This window comes from Lepisma saccharinum, chromosome 28, assembly GCF_977018435.1.
Source record: "Lepisma saccharinum chromosome 28, izLepSacc3.1, whole genome shotgun sequence".
Classification (NCBI taxonomy): domain Eukaryota; kingdom Metazoa; phylum Arthropoda; class Insecta; order Zygentoma; family Lepismatidae; genus Lepisma; species Lepisma saccharinum.
In genome coordinates, this window is record NC_139256.1 from 5,035,284 (window position 1) to 5,055,775 (window position 20,492).

The 20,492-nt window shown below is 39.4% G+C and overlaps 1 protein-coding gene across 1 annotated transcript; it reads left to right on the top strand.

Annotated features, from left to right (window-relative positions):
• Positions 1-569: 569 nt before the first annotated feature.
• LOC145980578 (glutamate receptor ionotropic, kainate glr-3-like) lies at positions 570-2,021 on the top strand. Its single transcript, XM_083113613.1, has one exon. The coding sequence runs from the start codon at positions 570-572 to the stop codon at positions 2,019-2,021; it is 1,452 nt and encodes a 483-aa protein (XP_082969739.1).
• Positions 2,022-20,492: the final 18,471 nt, after the last annotated feature.

Here is a 20,492-nt window from a genome sequence, read left to right on the forward strand (position 1 = left end):
AACTTTCTGAGTAATTTACAGTGGAACTTCTACAGGCTGTTTCCTGTTCTAATTACCCCGGTCTCCCCTACTTCTATTTACTAAAATGTTATTAATTACTTTGTAATACTTTTCTTTGCAGGACTGGATTACGCAAAGGGAGTATGGAAAACCAGAAATACAGTTTTGCGCTACTTTTGCTGACGAACGCAATGTACTCTACTCAGAAACTTGAACTAGAAGATACTGCCGACTACAATGGAAACTTATTGCTTTGTGCTGCTTCAGTGCATAGATCAATTGGAGGAGAAAACGTTCTTTTAGTGAATTCTGAAGAAATTGAAACGAGCGGGCACGCATCCAAGATTATTCTGCAAAAGATACAGGCTCCTTTCTCTATTGTAGATCAGAAGAATACCTCCAACACAAGATTTGAATGGAAAATCCATACTTGCTTCTTATTTTTAGCTAATGTTAGCGATGTGGCTGTAATAATAAAATGGATTCAATTTAACTACTTACTGAGCAGTGAAACTATCATTATTATTATTATAAATGCTTCAACATTATCACTAGACGATATTCGCTACATGTTTTTTCACACTTGGAAGATTCATCTCATTAATGTCGTGACAGTTTCACCAGTCAGCCAATTAGTGAATCAGAGTAAAGTTTTAATTGCTGGAAATAATCCGTTTCTTAAGGAAGGTGGTTTACTGTTAGCGAACTGCAACGAAAATGGTGAGATAGGTTCAAGAAGTTTAGAAAAACTTAAGTTAAATAAACTCCATAATCTTTACGGCTATCCCATCAGAACGGTTGGTTTCAAGGTTCTGCCGTTTGATGGAATAAGAACTGGATCGTCTGGCAACACTGTGTATTCAGGTTTTGCAGGTAAAGTATTTGAAAATATAATCGAGAGAATGAATTTTACTCCAACGTACGAAGTCATGTATCCAAAGCCGAACTTTGGGGGTATGTTGAAAAATGGCTCATGGACCGGTGCTATTGGAGATGTTGACAAAGGTACTGTCGAACTCATATTCAATGTAATGCTAGTCTCGCCAGCGAGAATGAAAGCTCTTGATTTCTCATGGCCAGTTAAGATTGACAAAGTCCACTTCCTTGTCCCCAAATCTAGTATTATCCCACAATGGATGGGTTTCTTCCTTGCCTTTAAGCCAGAGATCTGGTTCCTCATATTTCTCACACTTTTCGTGGTTGAAGTGTTGTTCAAAATCTACAGAAAGGTGTTGAGTACAGGAAATGACGATCTCTACATCCAGAACTCATTGGCTTTGAACATTGGGATGATGCTTCAGGAGTCAGTGGGATATCAACCACGGAAAAGGTTTGTGAGAATTATCTACATTTTATGGCTTTTCTTTTCCCTCATCGTTCAATCTATGTACCAAGCAGTTCTGGTTAGTTTCCTGACTATTCCTAGGCACAAGAAAAGCATTGACACACTTGAAGAAATCCTCAAGTCAGAACTGCAAGTGACCACCAGACCACTATCGCTAGAGTACATTCTCAAGGATTCCGAAAACAACTTACTGAGAGCACTCTATAGAAAATTTACTACATCTGGAGGAGAAATGAATGATATCGTGAGGTACATTGTCCGAAAGAGGAATTTAGCAGTGTACGGGGTGAATTCAATCCTTAGCTATCAAAACGCGATGCAGCTATCAAGAAAGGAGCAGAATTCATTGATTCATTCTGTGCAAGAACCAATCGGACTTTTTCTCATATCTTACGGCATGAAGAAAGGTCTTCCGTACTTGCCAAGAATCAATCAGTTGATTATTCGCATGAAGGAAAGCGGTTTGGTTGACGAATGGTATCGTCAAACAATGTTCATTTCCAAGCAGGAAAGGAAACTGCATGAAGAAGCAGAGAACAACAATATTCTCTCACTGAACAACCTGAAGCCGATATTCTTTGCAACACTAATTGGGTTGATCTTGAGTGCAGTGGTTTTCTTGGTTGAAGTTTGTCATTGTCGGAAGAAAGTGTTACTTCAAGAAAAGCACAACTAATGATTTTTCGTGTACACTGTAAACAGTTGATTGACCAAATCACGACCTACGATCGTCAATTTCCGCTGATTTCCAACTTGCGTAAGAAAAGAATATGGACGTTTTTAAAGTATCGATTGGCAATACATAGTCAACCTAAATAATGTAATTTTAATGGTTCCGTTTTTTAAAAAAAATACATATACAGGGTGGCTCAAAAAGTCACTTAACACCCTCGGTACAAGGCCACTGCAGCGCGCAACATGGAAATGGTGATGACTAATCGTTGTCAGACCAAGGGGGAACCACATTGACGCCACCCTCGCGGTCGGCGGCCATCTTAATGTACGCATCTTGAATTCAACTTCAGAATTTTACATGGGAAGGGGTGATATGATATATCAAATCAGGCTAGAAATTTACGAGAAATGCAATGGTGAAGGCTTTTTCGACCTATCTTTAACCAGTAAAAAGTTATGACTGAATTCTTGTACCAATTAGCTCCTTTTCGAGGTGTTAGAAAAGGCCTTAAAATTTGTTTAGCGCATTGGTAATGCATCGAGATCAAAGTGATGTCTAGGGAGAGAAGTTCGCATGCCATTGCACACGATTTTAATCGGATACATCCACGAAGAGCTGTGCGTTATGAATGGTTGTCGCGAACAATTTACAGTGTGACGCTTCCATTGAATGAAAAGTCCTTCACAGTGACAAGGGTAATGTTTATGTTCATAAGGAAGTTCATAAACAGAATATGCGACCCTTGTCATCTGATAATTAACTTTGGACAGAAACTGCTTCACAACGTTCCCATAGTGTTCTGGTGTTCCTCCCTATTGAGAAAAACTCTGTAAAAATTACTTTCTTCCATAAGCAAGGATGAAAAAACCTGTGTATTTAACAAATCCAAGTAGCCCTAAGCATTTAAGGTTTCCGTTGATGGAAAATTGACTAACCAATCGTGTTCCACACAGCACGCCACACCATTAACTTACCAGCACTAACCATTCAGCTTTGATCTGTCGAAAATGGGTTATCAGAAAAAAAGTATCAAATATTCTGTTTATGAACTTCCTTATGAACATAAACATTAGCCTTGTCACTGTGAAGGAACTTTTCATTTAATGAAAGCGTCACACTGTAATTGTTCGCGATAACCATTCATAATGCGCAGCTCTTCATGGATGTATCCGATTAAAATCTTGTGCAATGGCATGCGAACTTCTCTCCCTAGACGTCACTTTGAACTCGATGTGTTACCGATGCGCTAAACACATTTTAAGGCATTTTTCTAACACCTCGAAAAGGAGCAAATTGGTACAAGAATTCAGTCATAACTTTTTACTGGTTAAAGATAGGTCGAAAAAGCCTTCACCATTGCATTTCTCGTAAAATTCTAGCCTGATTTGATATATCATATCACCCCCTTCCCATTTAAAATTCTGAAGTTGAATTCCAGATGGCGGACATCAAGATGGCCGACGACCGCGCGGGTGGCGTCAATGTGGTTCCCCATTGGCCTGGCAACGATTGGTCATCACCATTTCCACGTTGCGTGCTGCAGTGGCCTTGTACTGGGGGTGTTAAGTGACTTTTTGAGCCACCCTGTATAATCTCTCATAACCACAACGTATTTCACGATTTCATACAATTCAATTAAAATTTTATTGAAATTCTACGAAAATAGATATATATTCATCTAACGAAACGTAAGGCGCAAATGAACCAGATACAATCTAAATCGACAATATCCAACCATGATCCGACAAAACCCTTGTGCTACATTACATGATATTAGGGGCGAACTTGCAAAATACAAGTTGCGGGAATCAGCAGTTTTTCAAGCGTCTGTCCTATTCTAAAGCAAAATTCAGAGTATTAGAGGCGAGGTAAACTCCTTTCAGACGTTGCATGAGTTCCTACATTCTTCAGTGCATGTGATACAACAATAAAAAATGGACCTTTGTTCACCCTTAATATCCGCAACGCTTCACATCACCGACTGCAGTGTTTTGAAATAAAAACTTTCTTATATACGAAACAGTCTCTGGTAATAAGAATATCACTCGATTCATAAATTATAAATTACTTTTTATTTGCATATTGTAGCCCTGTCTACATGATTGTATATTTTTGAAGACGAATATAATGAATTATGTTCCACAATTTGATATACTGCACAACAATATTGTTCCACTATTTTCTTGAACTGGTCAATTGCTTCATGTAGTTGTGTTTTGTATCAGTTGTAATTAGTGAAAATTATTAAAAATATATAAACTGAAGCTATTCTAGAATCCTCAGAATATTTTATTATTAGCAAAATAAACAATGAAATGACAATTTTAATGTATTGGAATTCTACAGATATTATTATATGTCCTCAACTGATCGTTCGAGAAATGTTTTGCGTTAGCAATAGGCCCATTCAATAATACCAGTAATAATAATATCATATACACGATTTTGAATTATAATTAATGAACACTAGGTACTTGTTCTTTCGTATGCATTTTTGTTCATAGTCTACCAAAGGTTATTCATCGTGTTTAGTAATCTTTATTCTTGCCTCCCGATGGCGTAGTGGTAACGTCGTCGCCTTGTAATCAAGGGATCCCGGGTTCGGTCATCGATGGAGGCACATGGCACAGTGGTTCAGATTCCACTTTAAACTGTAGGTCTAATCCCGATTAGCCTATCTGTGCATAAAGTGGACTTAAAACTTCAAAACAAGACAAGTAATCTGTACTAATATTCAATTGGTTATATTCTTACTCTAACACTTGTTCACACTGTCTAATTTCTTGTGTTATCAATCTAAGTTCACGCTTCCCAAGTTAATTGCACACATAACAATATTTTGGAAGGCGATACTATAATTTTTTAAAAAATAAGATTTTTTGTACAAATATTTTGAATTAAATATGTATGTTATTGGATTCAAAAACTAAATTAGTTGTAGGACATTATACCCCATACATATACATCTTCACAAGAGCACACATATGCAATAAGTATATGACAGTGTATGTCTAAAATATTAAAACGGTCCAAAACATAACACTGCTATTAATGCACTGTCATTCTAGAATTTTTGTAGACACAAATAAATTGACATGAATAATCATGAATATTGTAGGCCTATTAGTTATCGAAAGGTTTTAAAGTTATGCAGAAACCATCTACACGAAATTAACTCGTGCGGCATTTCTGGCCTTATTCAATTCTTTTTCACTCCCTGGCCTCGTTTCAAGAAATTTAATCCTGTTGCAGACATCGTCAATAATTCGATCTCTCTTCATATTGTACACAGTTTCTTTATTAATATATTCTTCTACCCTAGCTAACTTGTTCCGAAGTTGCTTATAAGGGCAGATAGCAGATTGATTTTTACATGCTTCGTCCAAGTGCTGCAAAGGAACAGTTCTCAAGGTTAGGAATGTGAAACCGTCGACACTGCTGTTGATGATCTATCAATGTTCCTTTCCCCACTTTGTTGTTGCAATATTCACACTCCACCAACATTTTAGGGCACTCCTTAAGAATGTGTTCCCTCGGAGATCTTCTTGGCAATTTTACCACACAGTTATTTTCGCAAGGGTCTTCGAACAAAGGGCAAAAATGATCATATCAAGCTAGTGAGTCAACCAATCTTCCGCATCGGCAACACTCGATCGGTAGTGTGAAATGGCCATGTTCTTCTTCTGTACCATTGCTCCACATCCGAGACGGGGCAATTTGCAAGCAATAGGACACCTTTCAGACATGTGTTTGGATATATAGCTGCGCTTGGTTACGAAACCACACCTGTACTTACACGCAACTATCTCCTCAGCGCACAGACGTTTATGTCCCTTCAGCTCTTCCCTCGGGAATGGCTCAGAACAGAGCCTGCATACCAGTAGCTTCCTCCTGCAACTATCTTCCATGTGCTGGTGCAACATGTAACGAGGTATCACAGAGACTTGACTCTCCAGTTAAAATATATTATTATTACAGGAAACTCGAGCCGCCCCCCCCCCCCCCAATGTTAACGATGTGGTGACAGAGCCCCCTAAATAATTTTGCTTAACAGGATCTAGTGTATTATTCTGCTTCTCTTGTAAAGTTTACTCTGAATTGTGCCACGTGAATTTAACTTTAAATACACATTTGAAATGTTGTAGACCATCAACTTTTGGGGGCTGAGACCGCTAAACCATCAACTTTGGGGGGCTATGACCAGAGACAGGAAACACATGAATTATTACTATATACTAATTATATAAGTATGAGTATTGTTAACATTTTTACTAAAAAAAAGTTTCAAAAGAAGATGTGCGTGAACTAGGAGAGTATATGGGACGTTCTGGCTACAAATGGCTCTCACATGACATTCAAGACGAGATCATTGATATATTAGGGAGGTCTGTTTTGGACTTCGTGGTAGCAGATATTAAAAGTCGGGAATATTTTGCTATTATGGTTGACGAAACTTGTGATATATCCATCCGTGAACAATTGACATTTTTCATTCGAACAGTAATTGAAAATTTTAATATTTTTGAGGAATTCATGGGCTTTTACGAGATTCCGAACACTGAGGCCAAAACTTAAAAAAGGGAGGGAGGGAGTCATTCATTAATTTATTTCAGTGATAAGAGCCCCCCCCCCAATAATTTTGACAAGTCGGCGCCCCTGATTTGAAGTTAAGTTATTAAATTAAAAATATCGTCATGTACGAGTAATAAAAAACATAAACTCGGCTCTGAACCAAATTAGTGTTGTATTTTTCTGTACGTTTCCTCACTGAAAGACAATACCATAACCCGTTGAAACTTAACAAGAATTTCTATGTACACGCCCTATAGGGGATCCTGGACTAGGTGGATTCGGATAATATATTTCGTAATTGTACTCGAAGCAATAGCATTATTCATAGTTTGTTTATGGTACTGGAAGTCGGAAGGGCGTCTGATTGTCACGCAGGAGTCCCAGGTTCGATTCCTGGTGTGGGTGATCTAAGGTCGGATTTTTATCTGCATACATGGCCCCGGGGTTGACCCACCCTCAAGTAAATGGGTACCTGGGTGGCAAAGGCAGCCGGAGCGTGGTTCTGAACACATCACCTCCACAAATACCCGAGATCGAGAATGTGTGGGCCCCTACCTCCCGTACCGCCTTCATGGTACGGTGCAATGTACACGGGAATCCAGGGTGCTTCTGATTTCGAGAAGAGGGTCGCAAAGTTAAGAAAGTAGTCTCTGTACGGGAGAGAATTTTATGACGAATGTCGCTAACTTGGCTGGAACAAGACCTATATTCTTTATCCTTGGAATATCTGGAGCATGGCCGCACACAACAACAGAGAAGGGGAAACAGCGGGTGGCTGCAGTCGCTTTTCCCCCTCCACGCAATCCAGTTCCCTCCCACGCGTTCATTGGTTGGGCCCTCCGAGTCACTACTTGCTGAGGGACTTATTTTCTTTCGCTTGCTCCACAGATTCCCGGGACAGAGTAAGAAATAACGGCACAAGTTACCTTCGGATCGTTTTGCGCAACGATTTATAGAAGATAGCGCTTGGAACGCTCACACACACTTTTTGCCGCTTTTGTCCCCGCACTATGCTAAACCATACTACCAAGCGAAAGTAATATGTCCTTGCCCCCCCCCCCCCCAGTTTTGGCACCTTGCCCCAAGGGCGCCCTCAGAGGGGCACTTGCCCCCCTTCCCTAGATATCTGGAAAGACTTCATGCAATGAGAATGGTAAAATTGTAGCGTGGAAACATGGACGAGAAGTGACATGAAAGACAGTAGGTTAACTCTAATATATGATGCTTTATGAGAATATTCTTAACTGGGGGAAAGCAGCAGCCAAGGCCCCCCTCCACTTTGAACACTACTGCCCCCTCTGAGAAATAATCAATCGGGTGGCCTTGCCTTGCCCACCTCCCTAGTTTTGGAACCCAATCGCCGCCGCTGTCCTGAAGAAATTCTAGTAGAGACGGGTAGAGACTTTGGTGGAGTAAACTATTTGCAGACAGCGTTTGATGATTTAGGAATTGCAAGGAGGAATCTTCTCTTATCCATGAAAGCTCTTACAAATAAAGTTAACTTAAAAATATGCACGGGCTTCCAGTGTCTATATTTCCGGTTTCCAGAAACTTATAGATGGACGTTCTATCTTCTATAGACGCTAGTAGAACGATTCTATAGTACCCTGACTAAATGTGTTGCCGTCGTCAGTATCGGCGGTGCAACGGGTCGTCATCGAAATATTTGTGTGTATGACGAGTATCATCATATCAGAATTACTCGTATTACATCGAGATTAATATAGGTTCATTCAGGCCAAGGGCAAAGAAATAATAATTGTTATATTTTGTGTATAAGAAAAACAAGTATGAAGTGGCGTCCCACCATTCAAACACATGCGTAACTTTCCCAAGTCCAGGAGTGTGTTCATACCGTGGTGAGTGAATGAATGAAATCTCACACAGCTTACCCTTACGAAACCATTATAATAACGGATATTACAATATATATATATATATATATATCAATTTGCAGTGGTCGGAAGTAGCGCGCTACTTGTAGCGGCGCTACTGTAGCTAGTTACAAAATTTGTAGCTGTAGCTGTAGCTGTAGCGAAGCTACAAAACTCCTGTAGTTGTAGCGAAAATTTCGCTACAGCTACATTTCTTATCAGCAGTTTGAAGTGGATTTTGAATGTGGCAACAGCATAAAAAAATTTCCACAATAACGCATACTCGTACTTTTGCAGGAGCTTCATAGAGACAAAGTATCTTATATGAAAATAAGGATAATCTAGATTATAAATATATTGATATCGCATATTATAGATATCCACGTAATTTATTTCATTAGTATCTGTATAATTCTAATATCCAGATAACTAACTGATATATATGTTTGAATTTCTCGTCTTGAGATCGTTCGCTGCGGGACGGCGTAGGTTCGAATCCGGCTCTCGTCGGAATTTATTCGGCCTACGTATAGGGCCGGTGGCAACCCACCATCGTGAGGAAATTGGGGAGCTCCGAGTGAGTGAGCGTAATCCGGTCATGGAGACCTACTATAACGGCTGGGGATACGTCGGGCCGACCCCCCGACTATTCCAATACTGGTTGAAGACCTCCACGCTTAGAGGTGACGAAAGAAAGCGTGGGAGGGAGACTGGCAGTCGTTAGGTATGCCTAGGCCCTTCATGGGCTGTTGCGCGACGGATTATTATTATTATTATTATATATGAATTTATTCTGGCTAACAGCTACGGTTTTTTTGAGCTGCATCGCTATTTTGGGGAGAAACATGTCTCGTTTGCGCCACCCCCGGAACAAATCCTGTGGATATCCATGGTGTAAGAGACAGCAAAATGTCATTAATTACTGTGTCAAACACAACTTGCCGTACAAAAACAAGCGATCCATTTTCCACTACAATGACAAAGCAATAGTGCCAGCAATCAATGACTCAGTACGTTAACAGCATTGATCATTGTCAGCATATAGGATCTCACCAGCAAGGAATTATTTTTACAAGAACAATAGAACACACTTCGTGGAATTGCAATTATTTTCGTCATAATATTTGTTCACTAATTTAAAAATTACAATACGTTTAGAACACTCGGGTTCACACGTCAGTTTCCTTAATATATTTTATGGGATTGTAAAAAGTATATACGAGTAATTGACTTTCCTGCAGAAACGACAATTTTCTTTAGTTAATATACAGTTTCCAAATGTATGTATTTTCCCTACTTTTATGTCGGTTTTCTGAAATTTCGCCAACCATGACAATGAGGATGAATGGTTTATTTAGTAATTCTCTTATCTAGAGAATTTCTGCCACTTTTGGCTAATTGTGACTTGTGAGAATGACTGAGAATGATGAGCCGGGGGGGAAGGGGGACGAGGAGCAGGAGGCTCCATCCTCCCAACTAGGCGTCTTTCCTAGTTTTTGTTTTGAGTCCACTTCATACACAGATAAGCTAATTGAGACTGGATCCGAACCACTATGTGCCTCCGACAAGTATCGAACCTGGGGCCCTCTGAGGTGTCAAAGAACCCTTTACAAGGTGACAAATTTCCACTGGAAAGCATTCCCAACAGGAAAGCTTATGTAAAGCATTGCTCCACCTCTTTCTCATTTATACCATAAACGCATCCCCCAGTAATAACTCCCCCCCTCATACCCAACTAACATTCCGTTTAGAGGCTAAGAAGATAAATATCACATTTATAATGTTATTCCCATTTTCACATCATATTGTAGTTAATTTTGATAAACATGATAATTATCTAGATATTCATAAAATCTGTTTGTCCATCATGTTCACGACAATTATAGTCCTTGAAAAAGAGTCAGTGAGATATATTTTTCGTCCAAAATACGGTCTTCATAACAGTCTATTAAAAAAATGAAATGTTTATTCTCAAGAAAAATATGTTGATTAAAAACATAAAAATCCTACCAAATTTTATTTGTGTTTAATTATAATCATTAATTTGGATAACACCCTATATTGTGCAATTCTCATATGTCAAATTTGAATTGATATGCCACTTACATAGGTACATTATTGATTGATTGAGTCGGCGCTTTAAGTTCGCTTTATGTACAGTAAGGGTAATCGGGACTGGGCCTACAGTTTAAAGTGAGATCCGAACCACTATGTGCCTCCACCGGGTATCAATCCCGGATAGGTACGTTATTCTCAAACGGTATAGTAAAAATAAGTAACTGAAGTAACACTACTATCAAAATCATCGAATGACTCAAATCGTGATAATAAATAACAGAATCTGTTTTCCAGTTAGCTTATCATACTGGGGCTTCTTTTGAATATCCATATTATGGTTGTTTTAAGTTTTTTATGCAGAAGTAGCGCAAAAGTAGCGAGTAGCGAACAGGAGTAGCTACTTCCTGGTAAATGTAGCTGTAGCTGTAGTGAAGCTACTCTTAAAATGTAACGTTCTGTTCACTTGTCAATTTGTACGACGACGAAGTACAGGGAGGTTATTTCAGTCGTTCACCGCCAGAGTGACGGCCGTTCCGCGGACTCTTCATGCAACAGGTCCCGGCAAATTGCGTTCAGGAAGTCCGTAACAGAAACCGCTTGTTTTGTAATGTTTCCACTTTTCACAATTACAGTTACAATTACAATTGAAATAAGCACGTACCTTGTCGCACGGATGCAGGAAAAGGTGTCCTCCCAAATACAAATATTTCTGGCACCTTATTTCTGACATCTAATCTTAGATTAGTCATCGCTACTTTATTCTCAGTTGTCGCGACAGCGCCTGCAGCTTATCGGGGGTTGGGTGAGTTGTCAGCCGCGAGAGGGCGCTTCATACTGCACGTGTCGGCAGTGATGCCAACCGTAGGGACATGTCCCTACGCATAGGGACTTTTCACTAAATTTCGCCCGCGTAGGAACGTAGGGACAGATTTTGCCAAATGAGGGAAAACGTAGGTACTTTTTTCAATCTTGGTAAATTACATTTTATGAATTAGTTTATCTGGATACTTTAGCGAGGAGGAGAAAAAAGAACTAACTAACAGATCTCCATCAGAATTTTGGAACATGTTATCGGTTACCAAAAACTTTCAAGGCAAGTTCCTTTTTGAAAACATTTCCACTCTCGCGAAAATAGTGCTAACATTGCCGCATTCTAACGCGGAAACGGAAAGAATATTTTCAATGTTAAGTGATACAAAAACAAAAAAGGGAAATAAAATGGGACCAAAATTGTTAAAGAATGCAGGAAATACAGCATCACCAACCAACATCTATCTCTTCACAGCAGCAGCATGTATGACTTCAAATAACATAATCAACAGTAAACGACTCAACGTTATTCATTAGGGGTGTGCTGGATTCTTTACTTTAAAAAGTCGTTAATTCTCGACGTTTTCTGCCTTGTAAGTTTCTGGAACTTATCGAAAGTTGTAAGTTTTTATTCTAGAAATGCAAAAACAATCACTTAAAGTGAAAATGACTTGTAAAATTCGAGATTTCCAGTGCTTCGGGAAATTTCGAACATTTCCCGTCCAGAAAATTTTCCGACTTGGTCGGGAAATTGCAAATTTTTCAGTCCCGAATGTCGGGATTTAAAAAAATTACCGTCCCGATCCCGTCCCGACCCAAAAAATTCTGTCCAGCACACCCCTATTATTCATTAAGGCAAGAATTTACAATACCGGACCCTTCTGTAATTTCTATGCTACGTCTTATACTCACGAAATAATTATTCGTGATTATTTATCTCAAGTTAACATGTTGGGGTGAGGGGGAAAAAATGTTCATTAACGTGTAGAAGTTGTAAAATAAGCTTTTCAATTCTCGCAATGATTCTCCGTATACAAGTATGGTAGCCATATTTGTTGATATGAACAAATTACAATTAGTTACGCTGTCTACAGCGTTGCCACACTGTTGATTTCATACTTGGAGAGCATGGATCGTGTAAGAATGGCGGAAGAGAACAGTAAAAAAGTTGTTAATGTTGTACAGATTGTTAGGTGGAGTGTGCAGGAGGATGGCTGTGGGCTAATTAATAAACTTATGGATTTCAGTATATTGCCCAAAGAACGTGCTTACATGTGACAGCGACAATCACGATGTAGAAGAACTGATTTGATTACAGGTAAATTTGGCAACAGTACATCAATCATAAAATTGCAGGATACGAAAATGGCGTCTTCGATGATGAACGTTTGCCGTTAAAGTGCTACGAAAATAATATTTTTTATCGGTTCGTAATCACAATTACCGCAAAACCATTCAGGAATAGCCCCACTGACCATTCTCGGTAAGTTTAGGTTAAGTTAGGTTAGGCAAACATAGTTAAAATTTGGGCTCGAAAAAAACATGCACGGGTAGCCCAACAAACCATTGACGGATAGCCCCACGAACCATTCAGGTACGGTTAGGTTAGGTTAGGATAGGCAAACATAGTTAAAATTTGGGGTCGTAGTAATATCAGGAATGTATATTTCGTTTTTTAAGTATTGGAAACACAAAATCTTCCGGTAAATAATAAGCAATCGTGCCGATCGCGGACCACTCAATGTCACTTATTTTGCAATTTCTACACGTGACCCCCCAAATTTTAACTTCAAATTCGTGATTAGGAGGCCTCAATTAGTGAGTATACGAAATATTACAAAAAATCGGGGAGAGGTCCTGTATTGTAAATTCGCTCCTTCATTAATTGTGGAAGCACCGAGCAGAAAGATTTGGTAAGTAAATGTGTATATTTTATCTTCTGTTTGCATGCTCATGAGGTGTTTTTTTTTTAGTCACTTTACTTGGCGTAGGGACATTTGGTCTGTTGTAGGGACATTTTGACTACGTCTGTAGGGACATTGCCGAAAAATGGTTAGCAACACTGTCGGCTACCAGACGTCAGTGTACGTTCATGTTCACTTCTGTTCATTTATCAGTACGCGTGTTGCTTATACTGTGTTATTGTAATGTGCTTACTCGTGGCCAGTGCTTTATTGTGTGTTAATTGTTATTCATTCATTACTTATGTCGTTAAACAAATATAGTCTTGAACATAGAGTTTTTATGTACGATAATTACGTGAAAACGAATTCTTGCAGAAAAGTGGTCAGGGATTACGATAGACAGGATCTCTTGAACCTAAGAAACGTGTTGTATTGCTGTTGAAGGAAGTCATTTTCAACATCTCTTATAACACAGGAGGTTAGTGATCATCATTATTATTACTTTTAAATATCATTTTACGCTTTCGGTTTGCTTTATGCGCCGGGATGCTGTCTTCCCTTTCTGTCAACTGAGGATAAAGTAGCGATGTCTAATCTAAGATTAGATGTCAGAAATAAGGTGCCGGAAATATTTGTATTTGGGAGGACACCTTTTCCTGCATCCGTGCGACAAGGTACGTGCTTATTTCAATTGTAATTGTAACTGTAATTGTGAAAAGTGGAAACATTACAAAACAAGCGGTTTCTGTTACGGACTTCCTGAACGCAATTTGCCGGGACCTGTTGCATGAAGAGTCCGCGGAACGGCCGTCACGCTGGCGGTGAACGACTGAAATAACCTCCCTGTACCACCACTTGTAGCCGCTCTCATACACACGAAGACACCGATCGGCCTCCCTGATGAAGCCGTGGTAGCGTCGTCGCCCTGTAATTAACCAGGTGGAGTCACATAGTTATTCGGATCCCAGTTTAAACTGTAGGTGCAGTCCCGATTAGCCTTACTGTGCATAAAGTGGGCTTAAAACACCAACTCAACTCAACGAAGACACAGAGTTCAGTCCTATTACGTCATGCATATGACTAATAGTTCACGCGGCAGCGTCTCACTGCCATCTACCGAGCAACTTAACATACATTTAAATTATAATTATATTATTACAGAACTGTACAAATTCTGTTTTACTAAACCTGTATTAAAGGTCCGTCATCAACTATATCATGTGCATCATGTCCTGAGAAGCAAGGTTGTTAAAGGAAATTTCAGACCGAAGCGACTGGTGACACGTGTGGCTTGGAAAGGACAGATTTACAATATACCGAAGAAACTCACACCGTAGCGGCATGACAGGCCGCACAAGTCTGAGTTCGATTGGTGTGAAATCTTTTTAAAGGTCGGGGAACACATGAACTCTAAGGAAGCTTTCAGACCAAAGCGAAAAGCGGCACGGCCCCCCACAAACACGCATTGTAAGTACCAAGGCCGCCCGCAGGATTTTTTCTCAGGAAGGGGAGGAGTCCTCAGAGTGGAGGGAGGAGTGAGGTGATGCTTTCCCCAGTTAAAAAAAAAATCTCATAAAAACATCAGATATCAGAGACCGCTTAATCTACTATCTTCTAAACACCCCTCGTCCACGTTTTCACACTACAATTTCAAAATTCGAATTGTGTGTAGTCTTCCCAGACTTCTCAAGGGGGCAATTGCCCCACCTGGCCCCCATCTGCGGGCGCCCTTGTTATGTACGCAAATGGCATAACCCAAGGAAAGTGATTGACAACATAGCTATCAGTTCCATTTAATACAACCCATAACACCGTACGAAAATGAATATTTGAGCTAAAAGAGCATTAATTATCTAGTTTCCCTTATTTCATGGGGATCAGCCCGTTCGGTGGCCTTGGTCGATTTTCAATATCACGACCGAAGGTCCCAGGTTCAAATTCTTGGGTGTTCTTTGTGAGTGTCGCTTCAACATTTCATCTAATCATCACTGATTGTCTAACAAGGGATTGCTGTAGTTTTAAAATGAAGTAATTAGAAACATTTGAAATTTAATTACTAAAATAATTTGTTGGAATTTAACAGTATATTTCATTAGACTTACTTATTTCCGAAGATATCGTCAAGTTTGTCGCAGGTTGTTAATTTTCAGAAGAATGAAAAATTGATACAAATATTTAAGTTATGTTGAGTTAGTGTTTTAAGTCCACTTTATGCACAGTAAGGCTAATCGGGACCGGACCTGCAGTTTAAAGTGGGATCCGAACCACTTGTGCCTCCACCAGGTATCGAACCCGGGAGCCCTTGATTACAAGGCGGTGACGCTACCACTGCGCCATCGGGGAGGCCCAATACAAATATTTAAATTATACCTTCAAGATAAATACCCACAATAATAAGGGGGAAAAGGAGCAAATTTTTAACATATAAATCATCCCATGTAATATGATTGCAAACTATGATTGATTGAATTGGTGTTCTAAGTCCACTTTATGCACAGTAAGGCTAATCGGGACTGGACCTACAGCTTAAAGTGGGATCCGAACCACTATGTGCCTCCACCAGGTATAAAACGATTGTAAACTATGATATTCATAACTAAACATACGAAATGAACCAAATTAACTTACCTAACTGTTGTAAGATTCTAAAAATGTTATCCAATCATTTCAATTCCCACCAAAACCGAGTAGACAACTGTTAATTTACAATTACTTATGAAGAATGCAAGACCGAAATAGTAATAACCATCTCCTTACTTATTTTGTTTGAAATGTTATTTTTAGTCCACTTTATGCACAGATAGGCTAATCGGGACTAGACTTACAGTTTAAAGTGAGATCCGAACCACTGTACAATGTGCCTACACCGGGTATCGAACCCGAGACCTCTTTATTACAAGGCGACAACGTTACCATTACGCCATCGGGGAGGCAGTTACTTATTTTGTACACAAATACATTTTATCGTCGACCTTAGCGGCTGAGTGGTTAGCACAGTGCGCTAGAGGCCAGAGTTCCCGGCAGGACCGTAGCCAGAATTTTTTTCGGGGGAAGGGGACATCCCTTATCAGAAGCCGTCATCTATAGGCGGAAAAGTAGGGGGTAGAAGCCATGAAGTTTCTCAGTATATGTATTACAACTTATTAAAGACATTTATTCCTGCCAAGGAAGTAAAATTAATTACCGCTACGCATTATTTCAAACGATTAATTTGTACGATTTCGTGGGGGGGGGGGGGGTTCAGCCCACCCCGTGGCTATGTGCCTGGGTCTAGGGTTCGAATACCAGCCTGGGCATGGATGTTCATTGGGAGCGCCCCTTCATCAATTTCATCCTTCCGTCGCGGTTAGCCAAAGGTGACAGAAAAGCGAAGCTAAATAACAAGAATAAAATAAAATACATTTTATCAACTGACTGGTTGATAAATTGAGATGACGATGGAAGGATTGAAGAATACTACTGTGGCCTTCTCATCATCAATCATTCTCATCATTGCAATTAACCAAAAGAGGCAGAAATGCGACGTAAAATAACAAAAAACATAAAATGCAACCATGGTTGACTTGAATACAATAACGTTTCAAAAATAAAAATAAGTTGATCACTGTCTGAAGTTGAAAATAAGACATTGCCTTAAAACCAACTGTAAAATAAGATCGAAGGAAGTGCAAGTGAAGTAAGGATTTTCAAGGCAAATGTACAAAAACTCATCTTAATTGAGGAATCCTTCGGAATTATCGCTAGCCCCATTTCCACCTGATTCCCTCCTTTTTCTCACGTCAACGTTGCGTTGTAAACTTGAAACATATTTTCACTACTACTATCACTTTTAACATACGCGTTGACAAAACGTGTTTTTCCATGCAACATAAAACCAATAAAAGCTTCTTGATGCACAATTTACCCAATTTACCCATTTTCGCATAGACATACAGCATCAGTGTGGCCAATTCATATACAGCGTCGCTACTAGTTGGTGGGATTCATAAACCCCTTTGGTCTAGTATTAAGAAAAAAATAATAATAGTCAAATGCAGGAAATATGGTAAAAACTGCACCTTACAAAAATCCTGAGCATTAAACACATTTAAACTTGTGGTTAAATGAATTATGGCATGGGCTGTTTAAGTCCGGGCATGAATATTTGAAGTTCGTGCAATGCGTCAAGTTCGTTCTCGTACTACGAAACGCATGGACTGCGAAACTAGTTTGTTCGTGAAAATTGTATGCAATGTATACAATGCGCGTGCATCATCTGTGTGGACTGACGCTTTCGTCTAGTGCGTTTCTTAAGACGGTAAAAAAAAATAATATTTAAAATTTTTTAAAAAAAGGGTGTAAGGGGTGCTTCTTCCACGTAGTGCACCCAATAGTCAACCTCACTTCCACGTAGTACACCCTGGACTGCAGACTAACGAGGCTCTAGCGACTGGCCCCATGGCCAGTATAATGGACATTTCCACTTTGACATGAAAAACGTTTTAAATCCATTCATTTTACAGAGAATGACAGAAACATGAGATGTGCAAAATATCTCGGCGATATTTGTTTCGGTTCTCGAGAAACACGCCTTCAAACACTGCTGAAATTCACCTCCTACGTCACGGATTTGAAAACGTCCTCTCCACAGACAGGAGGTCCTCTGACGTCATCACTTAGAAATGCGTGAAGGCGGGGCTTCTGCTCGTCCCGTCAACTTAGCATGAGCCGCGGAAGCGACAGAAAATTCACTTGTTACTGTGTAAAACAAGTATCTTACAACTTCCAGTGCAAAAATCTGTGCTCCATTTCTTGGAGATGAATTATACCCTAGCAGTATAGTAGTATTTACTATAATTCAGCCACTCGGTAGAGGGTTTTCCCATTAGGGTGACAAAGCAAACCTTGTAACAGTCAATGGCTGAACACGTGAACAGCCTTGTTCATTACGAATACATAGGTTAGTTCTGACTGGCAAGAACTTAATGTTATAGGAATGCCTTTTCTGGAATTACAGTTATTTTCGTCATAATATTTTCTTCACAAATTTTAAGATAATACTTTTAGAACACACTGGTTTACACGCCAATTTCTGCAATATAAGAGGTGATACGGTATAAAAAGGTACGGTGAGTTTTTAAATTTCCTGCAGTAACTGACAGTTTTCTTCAGTTAATATATACAGTATATTGCAACTTTTGGTATTTAGCCTACTTTTACGTCGCTTTTCCGTTCACTTTGTTTAACATCAACGATTAGAACGCATGGTTAATTTATTATGTATTATCTCTAACATCACATTTCTTCCCACTTTTGGCTAATCGCTACAATGAAGATGAATAACTACAAGCTGTATTCGAAGTCGAGGTGCAGGAGTACTCCCCCCCCACACACACACACTACCACCAACTGCACAATCTAAGTATCACCCAACCTGCCATGAAGAGACGAAATTTTTCTTCTGTCCCATCTCATTTCGAAAACATTCACTTGTCCCATCTCCTTTTATGAGACGAGACGAAACATGCCTCGACTCGTGAGCAACACTAACATTAACAATAGAAGCATTCCCCTAGCTGTTCCCAAAGTCTCGAGCAAACATCCTCCCATGTAACAATTTCCTGTTCAATGAAATGTCACTCACAAGGAAACAGTCATGCCCAGGTCGAATGTCAAACCTGGAACATGCGACTTCCTCAGATAAATCATGAATTTTGTGTATAATAATTACAACGCCAGTTCATTCCTGGTAATTCTGAATCTGCAGTTTGGTTTGTATATATAAGCAGGATAATATTTAGTTTTCGAGAGCTGTACCGTCGAAACGAGGAGTCAAACAATAATAATAATAATAATAATAATAATAATATTAAGAAAGGTTTTTTTTGTATTTATAATGATAAGCCCCTGCATACGTTCTTAATTCTATATTTCTCTAGACTTGAGACGAGAACGAGAATTGCCCTCTCAAACCGAGACGGATGTTTATACATTGAGACGAGACTGTCAATGGGACATTTACAAATAAACACGAGACAGACATTTACAACTCTCAACGAGAACGAGACCATGGCTGCCATGTCTCGTCTCGATAGGATCCTTAGTGGTGAAGTTGTGAACCAACCAATTAATGCGTTCGGGGTAACGAGATGAGGTTCCTTTTTTCACCGTACAAAATTCAAAATAATTATATCGTACCATTTCAGTATGGGATATTGTTATACACATGGGCGTGTATATATAGTTCACGGGGGGGAGAGATGGATCAACTTTTGGTATGATTAGGGTTGCTTTATTTCGTAAGTGAAAATCCAGGACACTGCTGGCCAGAAGCTTGTTGGGAAGCATGGGGGGAGGGGATGTTGGACCCGACAAAGTTGTGTGTTTGTAGTCACGAAGTATTGATACTTTTCTGTTCATCTTGTGTCACTAAGTTTTTAAGAACCAAATTTCTTTAATATGATTCGAGGGGGGGGGGGGAAATAACTGATTTGATAGTCTCAATGCAGTTTCTTATCGCAGAAATTCCGAAACTATCAGGAAATTGCAGATATTGATCTGCAGTCCCATCTGGTGTGTGGAATTACCGAAATTTCCTTCCCATCCGTATCCCGTCCTATACGTCTCTAATTTAAGAGAATGAAATAAGTCCGAAGGATTTTTTTATGAACAAGCGGATAGAACAAGGAAACTGGTAATTTTAGTGAACCAAAAAAAAGAGGGGGTTGGACCCGTTGAATCCCCCTTAAATACGCCCATGGTTATATACACATTATTTCCTTGTAATAATTATACATAAACTAAGTATAGATATGTACTGTGCAACTGATGTAATCTTCTCAGTGTATATTCTCTTATCTGCACAAAAATATTTGATCATAATTTGCGCAACAGAAATGGAACACAAACTGAAATTGCTTTATGGAAAAGAATAAATAAAGTGAAGAATGTGAAAATTCCTATTTTGCACTACATAGGTTACGGTAAATATCGATAAATATAAGTTTAAAAATATTTTTGAGTGTCTGGTCAGCAACCAATTTTATAAGCAATATTTTTCGCATGGCCTGAGAACACACGCAGCTGAACCATTTTATTTATCTTGCACGTGAGCAGCACGGATATTTCATAGAAGAATGATCATTACAAAGCATAGCTTTCCTTTCTCCTATCGCTCCTTCTTCCATTATTTAAATCGGTACAGATTTGTAAAACTGCTGCACGTGTTCGTTCACTGTGGGCTACCCATCCGGAACTGGACGCTCGAAGCAGAC